Genomic DNA, 27,636 nt, shown 5'->3' on the forward strand with positions numbered 1-27,636 from the left:
TAACATCACACCAATATGGCGGCTTTCCAGCTTTACTTGTGGAGGAAGACCTCCGTTGCCTCTCTATGCATTATTTTAAGATTAGAGGGCACCTAAGCAGAACCACCCACATTCCCTAAGCTGGCTGTAAAGCTTCCTCACATGAAAGAATCTAAAGGTCCTGGTGGGATTCAAACCTATAGCGGTAAGGGGCAAGTGGTTTTAAGCCAATGACCTTGACCACTGCACCCCTTTTACATTAAGACTTACTGTCTCCATCTGAAGCTATGAAGGCAGTTGGTTCTACTCACTTGTGCCAGAAATAAACGACAATGGGGACATATATTGGATCTTCAGTGCATGATTTCAAAATAAAAGGAAATGTACATGATGTGATGTTTATGTACAGGACATACCAAAATTTATGACTACCGCAAACTAACTTTTATAAAGTTAATAAGAAAACAAAAACAAAAACCTAAAAAATATCATGTCAATCTTTTGATCTGGACAAAACCAGTCGGCAATTTTAAGAAAATGTTAACATATTTACTGATATATGCATATTAAGTGAGGAGCCCCCAATGCTTTCCCACTTTAACACTGTCCACCATCTTGGAAATGTCTATACATTTATGACCATACAACTTACAACACAATGATAGAGCAAATGGTGCAGACCAGATGTGCACAGGTCACCATACAAAATCTGAATCGTAATTAGAGACTCTGTTTCAATATAAAAATAAAAATCCTTGCAATGAGCATCTGTCAGCATGGAGATACATATAAAAATTCAAATTGTACTATGAATATCAGATTAATAGTGTACCTTTCATACTCGTTTGAAAACACAAGTATGTATTTTTTTTAAATAATTTTTAATATTTAGACAAAATGACATATTTGATGATGCACTAACAAATAATTGTGTAGACACATTTATGATTCAATCTATGTAAACTGGAAATGCTTGACACCATGTCCTCCATATAATACATAGAGGATATTGAATGAGTGTAGGTTTAATACTAAATTTATTGAACGAGTTGAATAAAATCATATTATGCGAGCCTCTTGCGAGCATAATATTGTTTTATTCAACGAGTTCAATAAATTTAGTATTGAATCTACACGAATTTAATGTTCTATTTATCACATATATAAAATAAGAACGCTAAAATGTTAACAAGAGTCATTTTTCTTTGACGCGCCGATAGTGTAACGCTAACATTAGCGCGCTTTAACGCTATGTTTATAGCGCAAATTACGTGACGTCAAAGTGTTATTACACTAGTGTAATATTGACTAGTGTAATATCGTTTTTATTAAATGGCTTTATTACACTCCTGCGCCGCGGTTTATGTGATAAATGATAATACTTCAACCTTGTTTGGCCCAAACTACAGTACTGATCTCTCAAATAAATTTGCCCCTCTGAGTTAAAGCAAACAAAGTTTGATGGAAAATATTTTACATTTATAATCTGTTGAATTCTGCCTTAGTCGTTGCCAGGGAAAATTGAAAATAGCTTGCATTTCCCACTACCATCCAATGTACATGCTTGATCCAACTGAACTTTTAATATTTTTAATTTCGCCATATTGGGCGAACCTTTTACCTTCCTTAGCTACAAGTATAATATTTCTAGATATTATCAAGTGGTTTACTCAAATGTTTATAATCTAACAAAACACATGTCAAATTTGTTATCATAATAAGGATGTTTACAAAGTAAACTAACTCTACTTTATCTTATCATATTTCCTGGAATAAATAAAAAAAAATTGTAATTTCATAATATAGTGACTATCACTAAAACTTGTAATTGCAGCTTGACCTCAGCAGGGCTTTGCACCAATATACAGCTAATATTTACTTGTTAACAAATAGTTTTGTATTGCTGCTAAAACTTGTATAACATTGGTATAGCTTACATAGCTAAGACCTTTTTATTTACATTTGGTATTAGGAATTCATTATATTCAAGTACCTACTTGTATTATACAACAAAGCTTGTCGAAATTTGTCTGCTTTAACCAAAGTAGCGACACAAGTATTGTAAAACTGGCACTGAACACAAACAGAACTTTAAGCCCGAGTATTTCTAATCTAGCTGCAGGAAAAGTTGGTAAAATTGTACAAAACAATAGAATACTTGTGAAATATCTCAGCTTTGTCTGTCATCGCACCTGAGCAAAGAATAAAATTTATGTGCTATTGCTGATTTTAAGACCTAAACTTGGGGACATTGTAGGTCCTATGATCATCATTGTTTTAATTCTAAATTAAACAAAGACTTTCATTCAGTCAGTACTAGGGGATGTGCACACTTCCTTGCATTTCCAAAGCCATCCATGTGAGCTGCTCGGTCAAACTTAAAGCCAGCAAAATGTTGTTGAGTTGGTTTCCAGTTTTGACCATTTTATATGATTAATATCAATTATATTTGTATGTTAAGTTTATTTTATGTGTATGTTATTTTATATAATGATGTACATTCAAATAATTTTGTGTATAATGAGTCATAATTAGTAAAATTAATATTGGTTATAAAATTGTCAAAGAAATGTTCCAGTGAATTTAAATACTAAGATGTATTATCTCCCTTGAACTCTGTATATACAGCTATATATACATATATATGTAGTATATTAGATTGGAAGGAGCCTCTATGCAAAGAAAAATAAGTCTATACATTAATCAAAGGGCTGCAAGCTCAGTGGTATTTTCTGATCCCTGCAATCTAAATCTACTGTATATCTGTATGTGTTTTCCTGTATAAGTTTATTTTTATGTACTATAAGTCATCTTGCAGGGCACCAGAGTTTGATACATACGGAATTTTGCATAACTAGAGTTGCATCAAAAAAAAATTTATGTTAATTTTTTATGATAGCCACACTTTATCCTTGCATATCGTGGCTGTTTCCTTAACAAAGACACTAAAAAAAAAGAATTAAAAAAATGTTGACTCGACTGGGATTTGAACCCAAGACCTCTCACACATCAAACGAGCGCGTTACCCCTGCACCATGGAGAAGTTTTAAAATCAAAAGCTGAATAAAATCAAGTGATTCTAAATTTAGAATTTCCATTGCATGTCGGGTTAGGGTAATTTCGAGGTATTTTGTTCAGGGTAAACCTGTTGTTTAAAATTGAAGTAAATAATTTAGCAAAAATCTTCTCGCCCAAACAGTCCAACATGTAGAAACTATATATTCAACTACTCGGCAGTCAGATTTATTTGTGTAGTATTCAGTAATCGACATCGCTAAAAATAGCATTTTCATTGATTAAAGTCATATTCATCCGCGTAATTTGTGAGTGTGCGTTTATTGACAACTCTATAAGCCAACGCTACTTTAAAAGTTTGAAGATGTAGTAATTTGTTGGACACTTGTAACAAAAAATTGTTCTTTCTTTTAAATTGCTGGTTTTTAAGCAGTTTTGAGTGAGAACTAATTTGCGTTGTTAGGACTGTTAGGAAATTTTGTGTTAGATTGGATGTTAGCTATGTATTATCTGATCTGCGATCAGAAAATACAAAAACTATTGACAATCATTAACATGCTCTAGAACCATTATTTAAACTTTATAAAAATCATATTTGCCATTTTTAAAGAAAGAAAAATTCATTTGTTTCCGAGACATAAAAGAGGGTTAATATGTATTACATTGTCAGAAGCACAGCCTTATAATTGCAGTAAGCTTTTTTGACATGGCACCCTTACTCATGCATATTTAAAATTGTGCAACAATGGTACACGCAATCATTAATGAAGATTTTCTTCTCTGTTAATGCAAACCTGTGGAACCGTTTTTTGGGGTTTTTTTTTGCACGAATGTGTCTTACTACACCAGTCTTAATACCCTAGGCTTCGGAATACTGTCTTCAGAATAAATATTATGTTCTTACATATTATTAATAACTTAAATTATAATTCAGAATAAATATTATGTTCTTACATATTATTAATAACTTATATTTTAAAATCCTTTCTAATAAAGTGATTAAATGCTGCAACTGGCATGTGTCTTTTCTTTACAAATTTACATGTTTTTGGCATGATTTTGAAATACATGTACTGCTCCATGTGTTGCTTGGAAACAAATTAAAATTGTTGTTAGTGTGATATCCTCACTTATAAGTTACAATTTCATTGCCAGTCATAATAAATTACAAGTACATGTATTATACAAAACAGTTATAAACAATACAGTTATACTCAGAGCTTTATTACATAATAAATCCTTACTTTTAGGTTTTGGATATTAAACTGCTTGGTGCTTAAAAGATATTTTTCAATGAAGAGAATAACAATTATAATTACAATTTGTGGTTACATGGATCTAAAAATTTGATAATAAGTATCTTGAAACATGCTGTATATATAGTGTAAATGTTTACTAAATTAAAGCAACATGCATCCAGATTCATGTTAATTTTCATTTAAATGTAAAATACTGTGAAATAAACAAAGAAAGTAATTTACATATTATGAACAGTGCTAACAATCCACGTAAATTACCAAAAAGAGATCAAAGTATGCAAAAATACCCCTTACTGCATTTGTCATTCAGTAAAAATTTAATGATAAATAAAATACTGAAAAATCAGTCATTAATTGCACATAAAATGTAAAAGTGTAAATTATTGATTGAATCTCGAATCGCTTTACTTTTCTTAAAATCTTAGTACATTTTTCTCAAGTGTGATTTTCTACATCTGGAGGCATGCAGCTTTAATAATACAGGGTGAATTTACATGAAAGTTTATGGTATTACAAAAAAAAATTATTTATTTTTTTACTTTATGTTTGCTGATAACTTACTTCTATATAATAAATATTTTTCAAAGTTTTGAAATGGATTTTATTCTTTTTTTTTTTACCCTTTATTTACTTAAAGTACTTTTCATGATAAATATATTAAAATAAGGTACACACCTGTACCCAGTTACATTTAGATACGGACTATAGGTAAAAGTTAACACGCTTTGGCTGTCGTCAAATGTAAACTTCCGCCCAGGTGATGTGAAGTTTCAAAAGAGGACTAACTCGGTGTATTTTACTTTTAATCTAAGTTTTACCCTTTTTAATCGTAGAAATATACTTTTAATTTGGAAATTTACATGTGTTCTTAAATTTGTTCATTCATAATGAGCGGAGCGGAGGCTGACATTTCTTCCGACGGTGAGACGAGCTTTGAAGATGAGGATGTGCCCCTACCCCCGAGCCCATTGAAGGAGGGGACTGATGAGCCCTTTCGGGTGGTGTTGAAAGGGGGCAGTCCATGGGGATTTACGTTAACAAATGGAATGGAATCTAAAGCTTCTGTTATAATAAATGAAGTAAGTTTATTTATATTGAATTATAATTATTTTTACCTGAGAATTCGCATGTTAAAAAAAAGATTACTGACTTGTGCTATCAAGAAAAAAAAATCTACGAGATCGTAATAAAATATTATGAATTAGTTTTATAGCACAACTTAAAAATATCAAAAATATATGTTTTTATACATTTAACTATTTAACACAATTATTAGCTAATATTTTTTGTTTTATTATTATTATTATTATTATTATTATTATTATTATTATTATTATTATTATTATTATTATATATAACAGGCCTAATTGTCATTAAAAAACGGTATTTATATTGTAAAATGTGCACATTGTTCTGTTGTAGAAAATAACGGTTAAACCTGAACTCGTACAACTTAATTTAACTTGTCAAACAAGAAATTGGAGTTAATCATTGCTTCATAATAATAGATTAATACCTTTTACATGTTGCAGAATACCAGTATACTCAGTACAGAAGTCAGTACACCATTGGCATCCTAAGATTATAATTATTCACTATAAGAACCAATGAATAAATTATAACCCAACTTTCTGCACATCTTATTTTCATTATAATTTGTGTAATAGTTTCTTTAGAACATTGTATACAGGTAGTTCTGTTTTTTATGTTAATTGCTTTAATGAAAATAAGAAAGTTTCACTTTAATCATTCATTCTGGTATTAGGTAACAATGGCCCATGCTTGGAATGTCTTGGTATAATTTGGGAATTGGTTATTATTCAAATTGCGTTGTGTATATTGTATATGTAATTTTCTTAGTTTAACTTTGATATTAACTATTATACAAATATGGACTTTTTAGCTGTTGAATATGATGTGATATGTACTGAAAAAATTAATATTGACCGAGGCGATAGCCGAGGTCAATATTAATTTTTCAGTACATATCACATCATATTCAACAGCTAAAAAGTACATATCTGTTTTATTATATAATTTATAAATAGCTTTTATATGGCTTATCACATCTGCCATTGCATACAACGTACGGAAATCATTATTTTTCAGCTTGTCTACTGTTTCCATAATTTGGCCCTTTCCATTGGCATGCTAATCCCTATTGTTCTTAAAAATGTAAAACGGTAACTAAAATAGACTAATTTGACTCTTATGTACACCCCACTCAACGTTTTTAGTATAAAATATAGAATAATAACAACAAAACTTGGCGTGATGTCACGTCAAAGTCTCGCGTCTTTTAGGGATTTCCAGAAAATCTATTTTTAGAAGAAAAACCGGTGAATATACTCTGAAAATCTATTTTTAGGAAAAAAACAGTGAATATACTCTGATATTGACCTGTTATTTTTTACAAAAAGTTGCTTGTTAGCCAATCAGGGAAAGGCATTTCATAGCTATTTATAGATTATATAATAAATATGTATATGTCACACATACAAATCACATTACAGTAGCCAAATTTTTTTTCAAGTATTTCCATAAAGCCCCCTCGTTGAATAAAATAATATTATGCTCACCAGAGGCTAGCATGATATAATTTTATACAGTTTGTTCAATAAATGTAATATTGAATCTACACAGATATAATATTCTATATATCACATAATATCCTCTGTATATTTTTTTATCAAACTTCATATTAAAGCACATAAAAGAGAGAAATAAATAGTATAAATAAAATAAATTGCTAAATTGCTTTTATATACGGTAACCCAGATTTTACTTGCAATTCAAATTCAATTATAAAATTGACCAGGATCATGGTATATATAGAAAACATACAAATACAAATCTATAGCTGTATTTGTAATCTAAGAATCTGTACAATCTTATCTAAAAAGCTATTTGTAAAGCCTTAAGGTTTTTTTTAGGTCAAAAGCAGGACAAACATCTTCAAATCGGGTATATTTTGCCTTCAGCAAACCAGAGAAAGTGTGAAATAAAATATTGTCAGAAATTTTGATTAGCTTTCTGCGGGTTTCCTTTAGTTTCTGAAAGTGTTTCTTTTTACACATCCTTTCTAACATGATGATCAGCTTTTAAACCCTATCACAATGTTTATGTTAGTCTATTGAAGGCAAAGCTTACTTTACGACCTTTTTAAGTCTGATTGGATTTGTGGTCAAAAAAATTTTATGTACCATACTTTACCTATTAAAATCATTATGTTTTTATTTCAAGAAAAGAAGAGTAAAATATCTTAATGCAAATGTATTATAATTATGGACTATGCTTGATTGTTATATGCAGGAAATTGAAGTTCATGGTAATTTTCATCTGCAGTAGAAATTCAATGTGCAGTGGCAAATAATGAGTGTCGGCATGGCTGAGTGGTTACCCAGCGGTTTCAACCTAATACTTATAAATTAAATAATACCCAACAGAGTTGTGGTGTCAAATTATACTAAATTGTTTGAATGGCTTGTAAATTAATCCTCAACCAATGAATTTAAGTTTATGTCCATATATAGCACATGTTTGTTGCAATAAGTACATGTATAAATATAATTATTGCTCATGAATTTTACCAAGAATTTTATGGTATGTAAACTTTGTATAAAAGTAGGTTTTTTTTGTCTAAATATGAATTACACACCAGTGAATTTCACAAGTTTAAATATTTGAAAATATGTTTATTTAACATGAGTAATTGATACTCTACTGTAAATGTTTCTGTCTATGAACATTATGGCTGAAATGTTTTATTAAAAAATGTACATTCATTAGTTTATTTACGGTACTTAGTCTGTCTACTGTACTTCTTGTCTTTAAGCAGTCACAATTCTGACTTTAATAATCACATACAATTAATTTTTGAAATCTCTTAAGTAAATTTACCTAATAACCTTTTAAGAGGATTTGGGGAGGTTGTTTTTTAAAGGTTGTTTTTATTTCATAATTACCCATATAGTAAGAAAAGAGCTTTCAGAACTTATAAATTATTTAAAATTATGTTATATTAAAGTTTGTATGAGTTAAATACATTTGTCATAATGTTTTTTTCTTATTGTGAGTGAAGTACAAATATTATTAAAGATAAAACTTGTCCTTGATCTACTTTAATGTTTTGAAATTGTCATTATTTAAAGCAATTTGCAGGGATTGAAATTAAAATATCAAGTCATAATTAAAGTGTTTTTTTCTTCTTCCCCCCCCCCTTTTTATTGTCTTTTAAAGTCATTCTGACTTTTTTAGTTTGATCATTTCTCTGTTCACAGGTTTTCATGGTACTTTGAATTGTTCAAGTAGAATTTTGTACAGGTTTCCACGGTTCTTTGAATTGCTCAAATAGAATTTTGTACAGGTTTCCATGGTTCTTTGAATTGCTCAAGTAGAATTGTGTACAGGTTTCCATGGTTCTTTGAATTGCTCAAGTACAATTTTGTACAGGTTTCCATGGTTCTTTGAATTGCTCAAGTAGAATTTTGTACAGGTTTCCAAGGTTCTTTGAATTGCTCAAGTAGAATTTTGTACAGGTTTCCATGGTTCTTTGAATGGCTCAAGTAGAATTTTGTACAGGTTTCCACGGTTCTTTGAATTGCTCAAGTAGAATTTTGTACAGGTTTCCATGGTTCTTTGAATTGCTCAAGTAGAATTTTGTACAGGTTTCCATGGTTCTTTGAATTGCTCAAGTAGAATTGTGTACAGGTTTCCAAGGTTCTTTGAATTGCTCAAATAGAATTTTGTACAGGTTTCCTTGGTTCTTTGAATTGCTCAAATAGAATTTTGTACAGGTTTTCACGGTACTTTGCATTGCTCATATAGAATTGTGTACAGGTTTTCATGGTACTTTGCATTGCTCATATAGAATTGTGTACAGGTTTTCATGGTACTTTGCATTGCACAACTAGAATTGTGTACAGATTTTCATGGTACTTTGCATTGCTTTAAAAGTAGAATTGTGTACAGGTTTTCATGGTACTTTGCATTGCTCAAATAGAATTGTGTATAGGTTTTCATGGTTCTTTAAATTGCTCAAATAGAATTGTGTACAGGTTTTCATGGTACTTTGCATTGCTCAAATAGAATTGTGTACAGGTTTTCATGGTACTTTGCATTGCTCAAATAGAATTGTGTACAGGTTTTCATGGTACTTTGCATTGCTCATATAGAATTGTGTATAGGTTTTCATGGTACTTTGAATTGCTCACATAGAATTGTGTATAGGTTTTCATGGTACTTTGCATTGCTCAAATAGAATTGTGTACAGGTTTTTATGGTACTTTGCATTGCTCAAATAGAATTGTGTACAGGTTTTCATGGTACTTTGAAATGCTTTAGTAGAATAGTGTACAGGTTTTCATGGTACTTTGAAATGCTTTAGTAGAATGGTGTACAGGTTTTCATGGTACTTTGAAATGCTTTAGTAGAATGGTGTAAAGGTTTTCATGGTACTTTGAAATGCTTTAGTAGAATGGTGTAAAGGTTTTCATGGTACTTTGAAATGCTTTAGTAGAATGGTGTTCAGGTTTTCATGGTACTTTGAAATGCTTTAGTAGAATGGTGTACAGGTTTTCATGGTACTTTGAAATGCTTTAGTAGAATGGTGTAAAGGTTTTCATGGTACTTTGAAATGCTTTACTTTGAAATGCTTTTGTAGAATGGTGTACAGGTTTTCATGGTACTTTGAAATGCTTTAGTAGAATGGTGTAAAGGTTTTCATGGTACTTTGAAATGCTTAGTAGAATGGTGTACAGGTTTTCATGGTACTTTGAAATGCTTTAGTAGAATGGTGTACAGGTTTTCATGGTACTTTGATATGCTTTAGTAGAATGGTGTACAGGTTTTCATGGTACTTTGAAATGCTTTAGTAGAATGGTGTAAAGGTTTTCATGGTACTTTGAAATGCTTTAGTAGAATGGTGTAAAGGTTTTCATGGTACTTTTGAAATGCTTTAGTAGAATGGTTGTAAAGGTTTTCATGGTACTTTGAAATGCTTTAGTAGAATGGTGTAAAGGTTTTCATGGTACTTTGAAATGCTTTAGTAGAATGGTGTAAAGGTTTTCATGGTACTTTGAGATGCTTGAGTAGAATGGTGTAAAGGTTTTCATGGTACTTTGAAATGCTTTAGTAGAATGGTGTAAAGGTTTTCATGGTACTTTGAAATGCTTTAGTAGAATAGTGTACAGGTTTTCATGGTACTTTGCATTGCTCAAATAGAATTGTGTACAGGTTTTCATGGTACTTTGAAATGCTTTAGTAGAATAATGTACAGGTTTTCATTGAAGTCTGAATCACACAAGTACTAACAATCACGTACAGGTTTTCAAGAATAAGTGAGTGCATGTTTCATGGTAGGCAATGCATTGCAATACTGGAATTATTTGCATGCAATTTAAATCTCATAATAGTGAAAATCTTGACCAGTTTTTGGCAGGTCGAGATTCTGTAGTGAAATTGTTCACCAATTTTTTTATTGTATAATTGAATCGCTCAGTGGAATTAAATGGTTTGCAGATATTAGAATCGTTTTCAGATTTTCATTGCAATTTTACTTACTCCTATTAGATTACTTTTCACAGGTTTTCATTTTATGCTGAATTATATAAGTGGGACTGTTACAAGCTAATAAGTGCAGGTACTTGTGTTTGTCTTTTCTGTCTATTTGAATGTGGACAACTTTAGCATTCACCCTATATACTTTTGGACAACTTTAACATTCACCCTGTATACTTTAAGACAATATAATATTAGATCTCTGTATACATGTAATATTATGAGACTTACATATTGACATATTGATCAGAAAATCATGATATTCAAAACTAATAAATTTCTTAACTTTGTCACTAAGTAGAGCATTTTGTTGTTTTTTTACAGACATATACCTAATGTTTAACCTTTTACCCCATGAGCATATTGCGAAAAATGGCCGGTTTTTGTGAAAAGCCTCCTGTAACAAGTTCAAACTGCTATGAAACTATGAAAAATGCTTCAATACTAATGAAACTTGGCACAAATGTTGACTACACCATAGCCTCTGTAACAGCATGCTCAATGGTAAATTTCCTGTTACCATGGCAACGGGGGGACGTCTCAAAATTGCCAAAAATCACTATTTTGCATTGTTTTTTCCCATCAAAACTGATTTCAAAGTGCTGCAACTTCTCAATGAATTGAGATAGAGTAAAAGGCTTTTCAGCGTCGGTTACTAGTTACCCTAAGATCGACCTGAGGCCATTTTTAGCCTGTCACATGTCCAAAATTTTCTTGGCGATGAGAGGAACAACCCCCCCCCCCCTTCAAACCCCCCAAACAGAAGGGGGCACATCCCCCTTCTGGCAACCCCCTGATGTAACATTTGGATGGGGCGGCGGCGCCGAAAATGTAGTCACTTTTTTTAACAACATTTCTCAAACGAAAAAACAGTGTTTGGGGCCTAAATAGGCATTTTTTTCACTGTTTGAGGCCTAAAAAGGGGGGGGGGGGGCAAAAAAACCGTCGAACCGCTTATATAAGGGAAAAGGTTAATACCTTTTTTGTTAAATTTTTATTAATATTAAAAATAAAAGTCATACACAGTGTGTATTGGTACTAAATGTTCTAATCTGATATCATAATAATGTACCTACATAAATATTTGAGTTGAGTAGGGAGAATTGAATATGTTTTGTAATGATTCATTCAGTTTGGACTTCAATTTTCATACATGCTTACCCAGTGCAAATAATATGTTTTCATTGAAATTCATAGTCACGCCAAACAAAATAATTCTCATGTAAAAACATATGATAAATATTGAGAAAAGAAAAACTGATTTAATTTGAAACAGATTGCATTTAAGCTTATTTTTTTGCTGATTTTTTAATGCCTTTTCAAACTTCATTGATTATGAAGTATGCTGATAGCGACATAAATTAAAGTCGAAGGTATTTTCGTCTTAGGTGTATTTTAAAGTAACTTCTCTAAATGGTAGATTTAAGTGCAATGTTAACATGGGCAATCCTGAATAAAAACATGGTGCCTGGCATCACCTCAAGCAGTGATTAAAATTATAGTAATTGTGTCTTAAGTAAGATTTTTATTACAGTTTAATAAATATTACAATATTTTATACTTATCAAAATTGTTTACATTGATTAATAAAATCAGCTGGACTGTGGGAAGACTATAGTAGGGCATATCATTATATCCTGCTCACCCTGGCATTGATGTTAGTTTTGCTTGCGTAATGGTTTGTCATTTAAAGGTATTCAATTGAAATTGCACATAATTTTTATTAAGCAATGTTTAACACCCTACTAAGTTTAATTCTTTACTGGATTGTACCTCTTTAGTTTATTATTATACAGAATTTATTTTAGTTTGATTATATATGTAGGAAGTTTTCGTCGAATCATTTCCTGGAACCAACTTAAAGTACTGAGCAAATGAGTGTAAAGTTTTTGGCTCTAAGTGATAACGGGCTTGTCCCTGATGGGATTTGAACCCACGGGTTAAAGATTTTTAGATCACTGGTGTGATGTGTTATTTTTTACCACATGGCCTTGCCGCCACATGCCATACCTCTTAGTGAACATTATAGCAAATTATATATCTGTGTCAAGCAATTCCCAACCAGTGAATTAAAACACTGCAACACTGACCATTTTAGAAATGATTTTGTACCCGTTTTAGAAATGATCTTGGTAGTAATTAAGACTGTACATAGTTTAATTGCTTGAAATAATAAATAGCATTTTTGGCACATCCCCCATCTTTAATTGAGCTTGAAAATTAACATGTTAATATATGTAATAAAATGTCAGGGTAACTTTGAAGTACCCAAAGGAAATAAATCAAACTGTGAAACATGAAAAAAAATGTAGAGAAAAAGGAGTTATTTCTGTGCAAACAGGTAAACACGAATTATACAATCAGATTGTTCACAACCTGTTTTGCATATATTTTGGTTTGTCATGTCACCAAGTGGTTTATCATTTAAATAGAAAAAAAAAGCATGTTAAAGATGAATGATAGCTTCCTATTGTATATAGTCAAGCCTTTCACTTAGTCACTTACAGCAACAGATGCACTCTACTGTATAAATATATACTTTAATCATATCAGTCTGATATATAAAGTGAATATAAAACAAGTTTACATTTGTCAGTGACTGTGGACATTTACTCTTTTTTTAAACTCTAGAAAAGTTATGGCAGAATTGCATTTGATTCATTGATCAGAGACAGCAATAATGTATCAAACTCATATTTATAATCATTTTGTTGACATTCTTAGTATTGCAATTAGCTCTTGTTAAATAGATATATGGCAGTTACAATTGCAATTGACTGTTCTTTATCATTAAATATGGAAAATTGTGCTGAACTCATTCCTTGAGATATGGCAGTTTTGCGATTTTTCCACAATGGATGTTGGTTTATATACAGAATTTATTTTAGTTCGATTGTGTGGGAAGCTATATTAGCTTATAGACACACTTTTGAATCCGTTCCTGGAACCAACCAGTACTGAGCAATTAGTGTAAAGTTTCTTGCTCAAGGAAACAACGACTTGCCCCTGACGGGGTTTGAACCCACGTGGCTAGCGATCATGAGATTACTAGTACGACGCGTTAACCTCTCGGCCATGCCGCCTTAATTGATGTTGGGGTTCAAATGTCATCCCAGGTACTTCTTTAGGCCCCGACGGATATCTTGTAGATCTTTTAGTATACTAGAAAGTACCAATATAAAGGTACACATTGGTACCCAAAAATTCTGAACACACACACACACACACACACCCTCCACTCTTCTGCATTTTGATTTTGAGATTCAATTAATTTTCATTGCATATATTCTAGCACTAGATTACTTACTGTAGAAAGGTGATGGTCAAATCACATTTTTTTTTTCTAATCAAGTAAGAAAATGAGTATACCTTTCAGTATTGTGCAATATGCTTTCACTGATTCTACCTACGGTATGTGACCTGTGCATACCAAGATCAGCAGGCACATCTGTGCCTTCTGATCATAGTCTGCACTGTTTGCTATTTTGATTCGAAATATAAAATAAAATTTTATCTACAAATAAATTGTAATAATGAATATTTTAGATTTTAGTCCATTTAAGATTTAAGGGTTCAGGGAAATGATAGACAGACTGGTGCTTCAATAGCAAATGTTACTTATTATTTTTGCTACCAAACTCTTTAACATTCTTTTTTAAACCTATTATTATTATGTTAATCATGCAGATCAAAATTACGGATAATTTAATTTACTAAACGCACCCACTAGACTTGTGATTACTGCCCGTAGCTAGATTTAGTGCGAATCATATCCAAACAAAATCTTGAAATTGTGTAAAGCATCGAGAAATTCAAGACCATTTAATTCTTTGTTTGAAGAGCAGTATTTACGTTTAGGCCCCGTACCGATTTTGTTGACGATAAAGCTATTTTAGATATAATACGATTTGAAAAGCACTCTTTTATAAATAAGATGATGGCGTAAGAGCGTGTGAAATGATTTAACAATTTAACAAAGAATTTTGTAATTAAACAAATTAACATGTCTGTCAATTTAGTCATTTTTCATAGAATTTTTCAGTGGGTATAAAATTTCGTGGTTGTGTCACTGTTTGGCAGGCATTGACATTAAAATTATTTTTCTTATTCCTTGCCAGTTGGGGTGACTTTTGTAGATATAGTATGCCTTTAATTTGAATTTGATCACAGTTATATAGACTATATAAGAAATTTCACAAACTTATATTAAATGCCTTAAAAATCAAGTTGTCCGAAGCATAGAGTTTGGTCAGAAAAAAGTTGTAATCAAATGGCTGTTAGAACAATTTAAAAAGCTTCATTTCTCTACAGAAATGTAAATATGCAAAAGTATGGATTTTATAAAAATCTGGAAAAACAAAGTGATCCCTCGGAAGCATTAATCACAACAAAATTACATAAAATTTGCAGACTCGGTTTGATTGAGTCTGCACATGACTTCTGCAATACTTGACAAAATGTGAATGATTTTATGCATTTAACATGATTGAGTAAAGACTTTTTGAAAATTTTATAATCCCTTAACAGCCATAAACAATTTACCATTTGGTCTCCTTTATTCTTTGATTATCTTAGTATCGATCTCTAAATTCACTGCTTAAAATATTTTTACTTCTATTAAAGAAATTGTGTACAAATTGGAATTATTTCACACTGGTGATTTAACAACAATTACAGATGTAATGTTGTTTTGTGTTGTTGACACAATTACTGTTACTTTGTCTGATTTGACATCATTGGAACTTTATCAGTATTATCCATCTCAATCACTTTGCAAAATATTGATACTGTATTGTATACTGTTTTGTATAGAGAAGACAATATGTGTTAATTTATCTACCAGTTAGCTGATCATGATAGATAAAAATAACTGTCATTGCACAATTTGTCACTAAGACAACTTATTTATATTACCATTACCTGGCCCATCCACCATACACATATTACCTGTAGATTTTCTGAATTAAATGACAGAAATACAAAAAAAAAATCTGTAAATTAAAATGTAATAATTACAATTTAAATAATGAAATGAAATAATTAGAAATAGTTTTGTCACAAATCTAAATTTAAGGCTCTTAAAGGTAATATTTAGCAAGATTTGAAACTTTCAATGCATCTATTTTAGCTACAGGGTTATTTTATATAAACAGGCCCTTGATTACAGAGTTATGTTGTTGTTTTCAGTTTTTCTTATGTCAACAGAAAGTTAAACAGATGCCCGGGCAATGTTATTGCAGGCACTATTTTATCACTCTCTAATGTTTACCAAAGTATTAAATTCAGTCAAAGGTGAAAAGACATTGCTCAAGATGGCTTGTTCATACCCATTTATTCACTTGTATTGAAAGTAAAGGTCATTATACCCTTAAGTTTTGTTACACAACTTTAAGGCCGTTTCTTATTAATTCTTATGTTATTGGTAGAAAAAATAAAATTGTTTCTGTTTGATTTTACTTGTGTATAAGAATAGTGATAATCGACGTTAAAGCAAACTAGTATAGTCCTACTACATGTATTTAATGGTTAATTAATAAAATGATGGTTAAACTATTGATAAGATATATATATTTTCTTTAATATAACCAAATTACAAAGAACCCATAAATTTTACATTTAAAACCATATAATATTATGATCTAGATATATTTTATATTTCTATTTAGTTGTTATGACAACTGTTCAATTATCTTTTTATTGCATCTGATTGAAACAAAATAATAGTTTTTTTGGTTTTACTAAATTGTCACTTTTGTAATTTTAGTTTGACTGCTTAGATCATGTAGAATTTTTTTTAATATCGTAGCGAGTCAGTATATTTTCCTGCAGAAAATCAGTTATAACTTAATGTCTCTCAAATAATTTTTTTTTATTTTTTTAATGTCATTTTTTTTTTCAAATCTGAAAGAGAATCAAAGTAGAGATAAATTACAGGGTAATAAACGATCTAGAAAGACCGTAAGAAATATGTTTAACATATCTAACACTAGACAGTGAGCTACCACATGGTCGGCCATTGTATAGAGTTTGTATTCAACTATCGCCAATTAATTTCAATAGAACTTGTTTGAAATTTAAGAAAAGGGGCATATACTTTTTTATGAATTGCACATATATGAAGATAATTGCAAACTTTTAATTCAATTTTTCTTCCCCGTTTAAAAGTTTAAATATAATTATATTGAGTTGATTTTATGTTACAACTGCTAGTTTAATTTATTACAATATTTAACCTTTATGTGATAATATACTCATGTTTATTTCACAGTAGGGGTCCTTTTTTTTAACTTTTTTAAAATTTCCTTATGCTAAGACACAAGAATGATGAATGTTCAAAGACATTCCATTCTTTTGGAATTTGAAATTTTTATAAGTGCATAAATACTTCTATTCCCTCAGATCACATTTATATCTTATTAATAAGTTTTAGAACTTAGCCTTTTTATTTTTAGCATTTTGAAATATTCTTATCTAATATATGGAAGTTAATGAATTTCACGAATAATGATTTTAAGGAAAGTTACACTTAATGACCCAGATTTAAATATCAATATTGCAGAATTACTTAATTATTAACTTTAAATTGAATGTAACTCTGTTGAAGAAATAAGTAAAAGGAATATTGAAAGCATTTGGATTATTTTAAATTACCTTTTAATGTAGCAAATACAGTTAAAGGGACTCAACTGAGGTTTCTTTTAAATGACAACACTTGAAATATTTTTGTACCAATTGATGAAGATCTCAACCAATAACTTATGCGCAAATTTTTAGGTCATTCCCTAATACCCTGAGTTTTTCAAGAATAAAATATTTTCATTGTGCAAAATGACCCAAAATGTAATGCGTTGCAACACTTTTCACTTAAATCCTGCTGGGAAAGGAGAAATCGATTTTCAATTTAATTAATTATATTTCTCAGTTTATCCTGTATTTGCTATCACATGTAAATGTAAGATTTTCAAATTTCATGTTTTTTAGGTCTTTGGACTTCAGTGGCGTTTCCTTAAAATACTGCTAAATTAAATGCATTACTGGTATACAAATTAATCCATTGTAATCTTGATTATGTGCAAATAACTAGAAAATAAAATATTGTTGAAATGTTGATGATTGATCAGTATATTTATGTATTGTTATAATGATATAATAATCACAATAAATATACATTACTATTTATAACATTACATTGCATTAAAATGGCCAAATAATTTAATTTAGCATTTTATAATGGTTACGATGGTCGGCGTGTAAGTTGTTTAGGAATTTGTTTCACCGATATTTAATCCGGGCAGGTTAATGATGTTGACATTGTTACAAATGTTTACTTGACTATAATGTTATAGTGTAGCCAAAAATGTAAGACATATATCCCCCAGGATCTGTTTTCATTAATGGTGTGGGAAATGTGACAGTTTTGCTGAGCAATGAAAAAAATTTTTATTCAGAGTTACAGTGCTAATTAACTACTGTGTTAGCTACATGTACAATGTGAAACTTATAAGTATAATCACTATAAGGTTCCTTAAATTTGTTGAGTAAAAGAGTCTTTTTTATCACGTGACCTTGGTCCCTTGCTCACAGAGTTGTGTCATTGAAGATCTGTTGAAAGATTAGTGCTATAAAATTGCTTCTCACCTGATGCTCAGCATTGTTTGGTTTTTTTTTTTGGTTTTACATCACATCAACACAGTATAGGTCATATCGCGATGTTCCAGCTTTTACTGGTGGAGGAAGATCTCGGGTGCCTTTCCGTACATTATTTTAGGCACAAATGGGCACCTGAGTAGCGTAAGCTAGCTGGATAGCTTCCTCACATGAAAGAATCCAAAGTCCCTGTCGGGATTCAAACCCACAGCGGTGAGGGGCAAGTGGTTTGAAGTCAAAGACCTTAACCAACTGGCCACGGACGCCCCCTCAGCATTGCATATAAGGGATAATTCTGGAAGGTAATTAAGAGTCAGTATGCCTGACTGAGTCACGACTGTCATGCAAACTGTGACTTTTTACAACCATGGTTTAACAATGCTTAACCATGGTCACCTAAACTGTTAAACCTTTTTTGTTAAATGTTGAAGTTTGCTTGCTTTGTTAAAGAGAGAGAGAGCATAAGGATTTGTGGTCTCTGGGTCACTAGTTTGATCCTTGGGCAGGCAAAATAATTCCATGACAAGTGACCTTTGACAATGAGTCTGATAGTCATTTGCCCCCTTGTGGCTTAGGGGTAAGTACTTTTAAAGTCTGAGGCATCAGAATTGCAGCCACCATTTATCCCTGCGTGATTGTAAGAGGCAATTAACTGATGTCTGTGCATGCATGTCTTAGCTACAGAAGGTGAGATGGTTTTAACCCCTGGTGTCGCTTAAAGTTTGAAAGGTTTGCCAAAGTCATCTTTTCTGTTTCTGCGTCATATAACATATATGGTGTTAGTGTGCCATAAAATCAAACAAAAAAATAATTAGATAGTCATTTGTTTCTCACTGTTGATTTAGAATCATGACATTTTGGTAGTTGGTTTCTTACAGAGAAATTGGAAACTACTGACTGTTCTAAGTTATTCAAGGAAGCTGGTTCGTAAGTTGGCTTATCTGCTATTTTAGCTATGACAAAAAAGAGTAAGGAAATTCACATTAAAACCAGATAAATAAAGCAAACAGTTAAATGTTAAAATTTGGTTATAATATGCACCAAAAACCATAATGGCAAGTATTAAGATTCCGGTATTGATGCTTTTACTGACAAACCATGGTTGACCATGTATTGAAGCAGTTTGTCTATTTCCAAACCATGGCTTTGCAAGGTTAACAATTGTCATTACTAAAATTGCAGGAACATGGTCATTTCTTGAACACTGTTCTTTTGGCATAACCTTAGTTAAAGCATGGTTTTTAGAAATAAACAATGCTTCAAACATGGTCATCAATTTGCAGGAATGTTTGGTAACATTTTTAGTAGACACCAAGAATGAATAATTAATTTATTTTTTAGAATAATGTTGTTAATTTTAAAAGTTGTGAAAAGTAAAGTAAAAAATATGAAATTGATTTTATCATCATATCTTTTCTTACACATTATTATCAACAAATGTACATGAAAATATATAAACACATATTTAGAGAAAGCTTATAAATAGCTGATCAATAGATCAAAAATAATTTTTTATATTCATATTTGCAGCTCAAAAACATTTAGATGCCATTGCCTGATCTACTACTAAATAATTAATTTACTTTTAATTAATACTACTATTAATTAATCTACAGTAACTATTAATTAATAAACTGGAGAAATATTATAAGTGATGTTAATTGTGTTTATATTATAATTAAAGGATGTATAGCCATGCATATTAATGCATACACATTGGGTTGTTTCCCTTCTCCCTAATTTTCGCGAGGTCGTCACTTCTCCCTAAAATTTCCCCCCAGGATGAGCCCTGAAAACAATTGAGGATATCACATTTTTAAATGCCTGAACTATTACAAAGAACTGCAATAAAATGAATTCATGAAACAAAAAGGGGGATAAATCTTTTAAACAAATTTGAAGTAGGAAATAAAAAGTACGAAGAAAAAGGTTTAAACAAGTTTTAACAACTAACAACGCTCGCATTTATGTTTATTCCCATTACCAGATATTCAGTATTAAATAAGACAGTTTGCACATAAATATTTTGGAGGTACTTATGCATGATTTATTGAATGTATAATCTAAAGATTTTTTTTTTTCTATTTCTCTCTTTGCAAACTGAATATCATACAATTTAAAGATATCATTGTTCTATATATAACCTTAAGCAAACATTCCTAAAGCCATCCTGTAATATGAATACCTAAAAGCTTTTCATAAAGACAGTTTGGAGACTTAAACATTCAAGTTTATTGCAAAAGGAAGGAGAGAAAAAAAATGTGTGCATGTTAGAATGCAAGATATTCAAGATGAATACTAGTTTGCTGAATAGATCGTATATTGAAGTGCGACGGCATGAAAAGCATACCATGTTTAGAGATTTTTAATGGAAAATCATGCTTTTTGGGAGATGTTGTATGCTATTTTATGAAACAGACTATAGATGTAAACTTACAGACTGGTTTGTTTTTTTTATACCTGCTGTATATTAAAGAAAAGTTTGGTTATTCTGCTCCCCTGTAGCATCACATCTGGGTCCGAGGTTGTAAACGAATTCTTATTGGTCAAACTCACATCTTAGGCATCATTGGTCAGAGATTGCCACAGAATATATTATTACAATGACCAATGAAAATCATGAGATTTGAGACAGTCTCAACTAAGAAATTTTTTTTACAACCTTGAGGCCTGGTATGGTTTCATGTGCCAGGTTTGATATCTTATTAAACACTGAAATGTTTAACTTGAAACTTCACAGGATCATTATTTGCATTTCCCTGACCAAACATTATATCTCTTACATGGAGGCTAATACTTAATTGTACCTCTGTGTAAGGTTTTACATGCAAATTTCCTGAACCACTGATTGGTATTTGGGAAACCAAGTTGGTATTTCACTGGAAAATTCTTTGGACTAATAATTATGTTTAGGTTTACAGTGTAAGTCTCTTTATGTTCTACAAGGGGCCAGCTCTTAAAGTCACTTGCCCTTCACTACTGCATGTTTGAATCATGTCAGAAATTTCATTATTGTGAGAAAGCTAACCAGATAGCTTACGAAACGTTGGTGGTTCTACTCGGGTACCCGTTCGTGCCTGAAATAGTGCACAGAAGGGCACCCGAGGTCTTCCTCCACCAGTAAAGCTGAAACATCACTGAATGACCTATACAGTGTCAATGTGATGTTAAACCCAAAACAAAAAAAAACAACAAAAAACAAAAACAAAAAAATTGTGAGAAAGCCATCCAGCTAGCTTATGGCTCAAGCTAGCGATTCTGATCAGGTATCTGCTTGTACTTGTGCCTGAAATAATGCACAAAGGGGCACCCAAGGTCTTTCTCCAGTCAAGCTGGAAAGTCACCTTATTACCTAATAACAGTGTTGGTGTGATTTTAAATCGAAAAGAAAAGAGAGACAGATCTATACACAGACATGGCCCTTGTATTATAACCATGTATTTTGTACAGTGGAAATCACTCTCGCTCCCATTTGCCATATTGTCTTCAGTTCACAGTTTTTTATGGCCACTCTGAGAAACTCAAACATTGCTGAAAATTGCATCTGCTGCAGCTGCATTGCATCTGTTAAGTTCTATAACATGTTCTGTTTGTTTAAACTATGATATTTGGTACTCGGAAGTTAATTCATCTTCCCTTGACAATGCTGAAAATCAAAAAATAATTAGCCTTTGCCACATGAGTATTGAGCCAATGGCCATCCTGCACTGATGCACAGGCTAACTAGGCTCTGTACTGTTAAAATCTCATAAACTTTGAATGGACCTCTCCATAGTGAAAGCAGGGCAAATTCAGCAGGTTTTTTTCAACAAGGGAAAGAACTCCTGACTTTCTAAAAATTGTTTGAATTTGATCCCTTTTTCTATTTAAATCATTCCTGATTTAGAAATTTAGAAATGCTTGTGCAAAAAAGTATGTTACTGGTAAGTACATAAGTGAATATAGCTTCATTAGCCATTGTATAACTTACATCATGTTATACTTGTAAATTTTAACACTTGCCTTAAGGCTTGAGCAAATTTAATATGTTGACCTGAAACTAATTTGATAAATCTGTATGTACGGTATATATGTTGAAGTGTTGTTTACCTTATTTTCTGTATGAAAATACAAAATGCCCCCAGCTCCCTAAGCCCCCCCCCCCCAATCGCCTCCCAAAAGATAAATAAGTAAATAAAAAAAATTCCTTAAAAATCAGTGTCCATGGTAATTGTGTCACAAGAGTTAGATCAAATTTTCTGTTAGTCCTTTATTATAACTTTAATTGTTCTTTGCCTTTAATTGTTCTTTGCCTTTAATTGTTCTATGCCTTTAATTATTCTTTGCCTTTAATTGTTCTTTGACTTTATTAGTTCTTTAACTTTATTAGTTCTTTGACTTTATTTGTTCTTTGACTATATTTGTTCAATGTTCTTTGACTTGATTTGTTCTTTGACTTTATTAGTTCTTTGACTATTTTCGTTCTTTAATGACTATTTACAGATTGTTGATGGTGGAAAGGCTTTTGACAGTGGGCAGCTAAAGGTTGGAGATTATCTCCTACAGGTGAATGAGGTCAGATGTTTAAATCTACAAGTAGCCCATGAACTCATTGACAGTGCATTTAGGACGCTCACATTGTTAGTTTGGAGGTATGCATAAAAATATGAGTTTTATTTGATTATGAAATAGCGGAGAAGTCTCATAAAATGTTGTTGTTTTTTTTTTTGTTTATTTAACACAGACATTCATTTGGAAAATACCTCAAAATACTGTTTTTCTTTTGCAGGAACAATACTTCTGTTAGTATACCAGAAACTGGTCTTGATTTATTTAAAGATTCAAATTAAAGTAACAATTTAAATATCAGATACTTCACACTGTTCAAGTTGTTGCATTATAAATAATTTCTGTCTTTATAAGGAAAGGGAGACAAATCTTGATAACTTGTTCCATCTTTTGGAAGGGAGAGAACTTGTTGGGTTTTTTTTCCAAGTTTATTTTATAAATTTTTTTTATAAACAGAACTGCAGAAAGAGTAACAAAAAAGTTAATAAATTACTCCCTTTATGGAAAGTTTTTTTTGCTTAAATATTTTGCTGTACAAATTTTACCCAGCAAATTAGGTAATCGTTCAAATTATGATAATTATCATGTCATGATAACATTGAAATATATGACACAGTGTAACCTCTTCATATAACAAATAATAGGCGATCATTTTTGTTCAAATCAGAAGTGAAGAAAATTATAATTTTTCCTTATAAACTAGCACCTGGTTATAATAAGCCGGGATAATTTTTGGTTAGTCTTTTCTAAATGGGGGAAAAAAGGATATAATTTGGATAGCTCAAAATTTATAAAAAAAAATTGTCTGTATTCTTGCAGAATATCTTAAAGGGATACTCAGGCAAAATAATGGCAAAAATATAAAAATGATTTTCTGTACTCAAATCACCCTAAAATGACATTTCTTAAAGTCCCAACATGAATTTCTGTATAAATTCTATATATTTTTGGTTTGAAGTTTAAATATATCTATATATGTTGAATGAAATTTTGACGCGAACAGAATCACCGAATAGTTTAAAAACAAGTAATGCGATTTGAACAAACCCTGGAAGTTACAATAAAAAATATTGTGGATATTGTATGATTGAAACAAGTCTAAGTAATTGATTTGACATGTTTTTTAACATTTCCAGAGTACAGAGTGTCAACTATTGTGAAATTTTAGCGCTCTAACCTGACCCACGCGGGTCAAGTTAGGAAAACACCATTTTATTCTTTATATGGAGAAAAGATTTGTTCCTTTGACTGTTTAGTGTATTCATTTTGAGGACATTTACAGAATAATGAATGAAAATTTCAAAACTAAGAAATGAAAATTTTGCCTGTGTCTCCCTTTAACCTTAACTGTAATAACCAAGTCTAATATGCAGGCCAAATCTAATCAATGAAATAATAGATCAGTTATCAGAGCAAACCCAAAAGGGTCAGTTGAATATGGGGATCTATCAGGGATCTGTCTGGCTGTCTGTCTACATGTTACAGTAATTTTATTGTTGGTACAAATTTGAATCAAAATTAATGATTTATACCCAAATATAGGTGGTTTCCCTTTGCCCCAAAAAGCATTGCTTTTAATTATGCCAGAACTGTCTTTACAGCAGCTAACTAATAGATCAGCTTGTTGAAAGCTATAGTTATACCGTAACTGCAAATCAAATTACAATTAAATTGAAAGTTTAATTTAAATGTGTGGCTTATATTAATGTTGTATTTAAAGTTGTTAGTGTTTATTTCATATTTTTTCATATTTCTGATTTATTATGCTATTCTTTTTAATTTAGAAAGCCACAGGTTGTTTGAAAAAAGTTTCAGTTTTATACCACTGCTTATCGAGTGCATTTTCAAATATATGTGTCTGAAGTACTTAACACGCATGTCTTTTGGAACATAATTGTAGGCCATTATCTTGGACCGCTAATTCTAAATAAGTATACATTTTAATAAACTTACAATATTCCTGGTTAAGATTTCGCATGCAAGGTTAGTTTCAACAACCATTTAAAGAATTCACTTGAAACATGTTCTCATGACCAAATTGTTAGTCACTTCCAAATACCGATAAGTCTAGCACAAAACTTCCCTGAGTTATACCCCTTTATTATAAGGCTATGTCTTTTATTTTACCATAACATATGAATGGTTTGGCATACTGTGCATTATTAAATTATGATAACTCAAGTTTTCTGTCTGAAAAGTCCACTTATACGATTTAGATAACCTAGCAAACCATTTCCTGAAAATGTCATTGCAGTTTAAGGGGATCCCAGCAGAACATTGGATATATACCAAGTTTCACTTCACTGGTGAGCAGGAATTTCTGTTGAAATCAATGACGTGATCAATTGTCTATCCAATATTATTGCATGTACAGCCATCTGTGAAATGTACCTGTCAATACTGAAGTAAAATCTACTGGGAATGCTGTAGACATTAATCCAAATGTGGTAAAAACTCTTGTAGACTTTAACAGAAGTTTTAGACATTGTTCTTCAAGCATGCAGTTAACACTCTTGTAGACTTCATTGATGCTTTAAATAATGGTTAAAAAAAAAACTTTACCTACCAGTATGGCTGAAAAGGATAGATTTCAAGTTTATAACAATCTGCTGTTAATGTAAAAAAGAATTACAGTAATTAACATTAAAACCTGCTGAATTTCGTAAGCGGCATTTCGCAGCATGTCCATTTTCCATTTTTGGAGCTGAGCATTGTCAATTTTGGAGATTATAAATTGAAATGAAACATTAAAACTTTAAAAATCAGTGAGCAGCCTGGTCTATTGAAGTTTGAATCAAGGAATATTATAATGGAACAGTATATTATAATTTGAAAAAGAAAAGACAGAATCTCTACAAAGCAATTAAGTAAAATATTGATACAAGGTGTGGTTTTTGTTGGTTTTTTGTTTGTTTGTTATTTTTTGAGTGGTTTTACATCCCACTGACACAGTAGAGGTCATTATATTAAAATAAATTATGGCAACTTTCCTGTTTTACTAGTGGAGGAAGACCTTGTGGCCCTTCTTGCATTATTTCAGGCACAATTAAATGAGCACCTAAGTAGAATCACCTATGTTCTTTAAGCAATGCTTTATTTCTTTCTCACACAGACATATTGTGCAATCAACTAACCCACAAGCTAAGTATAACACTTGTTTATCACCATCTAATTCTGATTGTGCAGGGGGTTGGGCAGGTCAGGGTGGGGGATATGATTAAGCATTAGTAGAATTCTCACATTAACAATTACACAGGTCCAGAATAATGAAAGAATTAAGGAAATTTTAAAACATTTACCCAAGCCTGAGTCTTCCAACTTTTTTTAATGGTGAATGAAAATGAGAGAAATCATATTTGCTTTTAGGGAACAAAATAGTTTGCCTTGCATTTAACTGGGTGTAAGTACATGTTCCTAATTTTGTCTCTCAGACGAACTGCGTGTCTATCTTTTTTGAATAATAATTACTGCTAATAATTGATCAAGTACAAAAGGAAATTATGATTTTTATTGAACCTATTTCATAGCCTTTGTAAACAGTATTCTCATTTTGTCCACGATTCACAGGGATAATTATGGCATATATTAACATTTCTTTCAGAATTTCATTGTTAGAATGAGACATATTGTACAACAGCTCTTTTATGTCACAACTTTTCTTTTCAAAGGCAAAAGTTTCAATACGTCAATATCTTAATATTTGAATATTTCCGTCATTCATTTCTTTTTATTTGATGCGTAGTGGAGATTTCATGGATCGTGAATGTTAGTTGAGTTATTGACCTTGCTCGTATTGTTTGAGCATCTGCTTAAGTACAAAGACACTTTTCTGTCTCCATTGGTTCGAAGCTTCGTTTCTTTGTCGTAAGATGCAGTTCATGTGTCTGACTTTTGTTTGAACGCCAGTTTGAATGCCAATTCTTGTTATGTGTAAAACTTTCTTTACATCTGATCACAATGGATATATATATGATGCAGCGTAATTGTTTAAACATAACGTTTTACTTGTTCAAGATTTCAAATTTATGAACGCTCTTCATGTTTGTTGCTTATCTTTACAATATTGTTAGAAGTGTTTTTAATGGTACACAATTGAGATTCACGAGGACTTTTAAGACTATATATTAAATAGTTTAATTTATGAGTCTGTAAAAGACGAAACGAAAAAGTGTGAAGAGATTATTTACTTTCGTAGATTATAAGTTGGGAAAAAAGTTTTGAGTCTTTGACCTGAGGATTACAACAATTTTGCCTGACAATAATCAGTTTATCTTACACTTAAAGTTGATTTTTGGACAGTTGTTTAAAACAATCCTTCTAACTTGAACATATTCGTTATCTCTTTCTCATGGAAGAGGGAAGATTTAAGTTATTAGAAAAACAAGTGTCCTTGTCTAAGGATAATAATACCCAAAATTCCGCTCTTGACATGTTTTTGTTTAGCCATAAGATTTATTTAATAAATAAACTTTGATATAATAGAAAAATGGACTTATGCTACTTTAGAGGTAAAGAATAACAGGATCAGTTGACTGGACAATAAGTTTCTTAAGTTTGCTTATAGTACAAGTGAATGGACGTTAACAGATCAAAGGGCGGAAATAATAGGAGACTAATTGGTTTGTCACTG

General features: G+C 31.2%; 1 protein-coding gene across 1 annotated transcript; it reads left to right on the top strand.

Annotated features, from left to right (window-relative positions):
• The first annotated feature begins 4,957 nt into the window (after positions 1-4,957).
• On the top strand, positions 4,958-26,227 carry LOC132749849 (protein Shroom4-like). The gene is made up of 3 exons (XM_060739760.1): positions 4,958-5,332; positions 22,941-23,089; positions 26,119-26,227. The coding sequence occupies exons 1-3, from the start codon at positions 5,141-5,143 to the stop codon at positions 26,225-26,227; spliced, it is 450 nt and encodes a 149-aa protein (XP_060595743.1). The 5' UTR covers positions 4,958-5,140.
• Positions 26,228-27,636: the final 1,409 nt, after the last annotated feature.

Source organism: Ruditapes philippinarum, unplaced genomic scaffold (genome assembly GCF_026571515.1).
Source record: "Ruditapes philippinarum isolate M1 unplaced genomic scaffold, ASM2657151v2 ctg2623_1_1_1_1, whole genome shotgun sequence".
Taxonomy (NCBI): domain Eukaryota; kingdom Metazoa; phylum Mollusca; class Bivalvia; order Venerida; family Veneridae; genus Ruditapes; species Ruditapes philippinarum.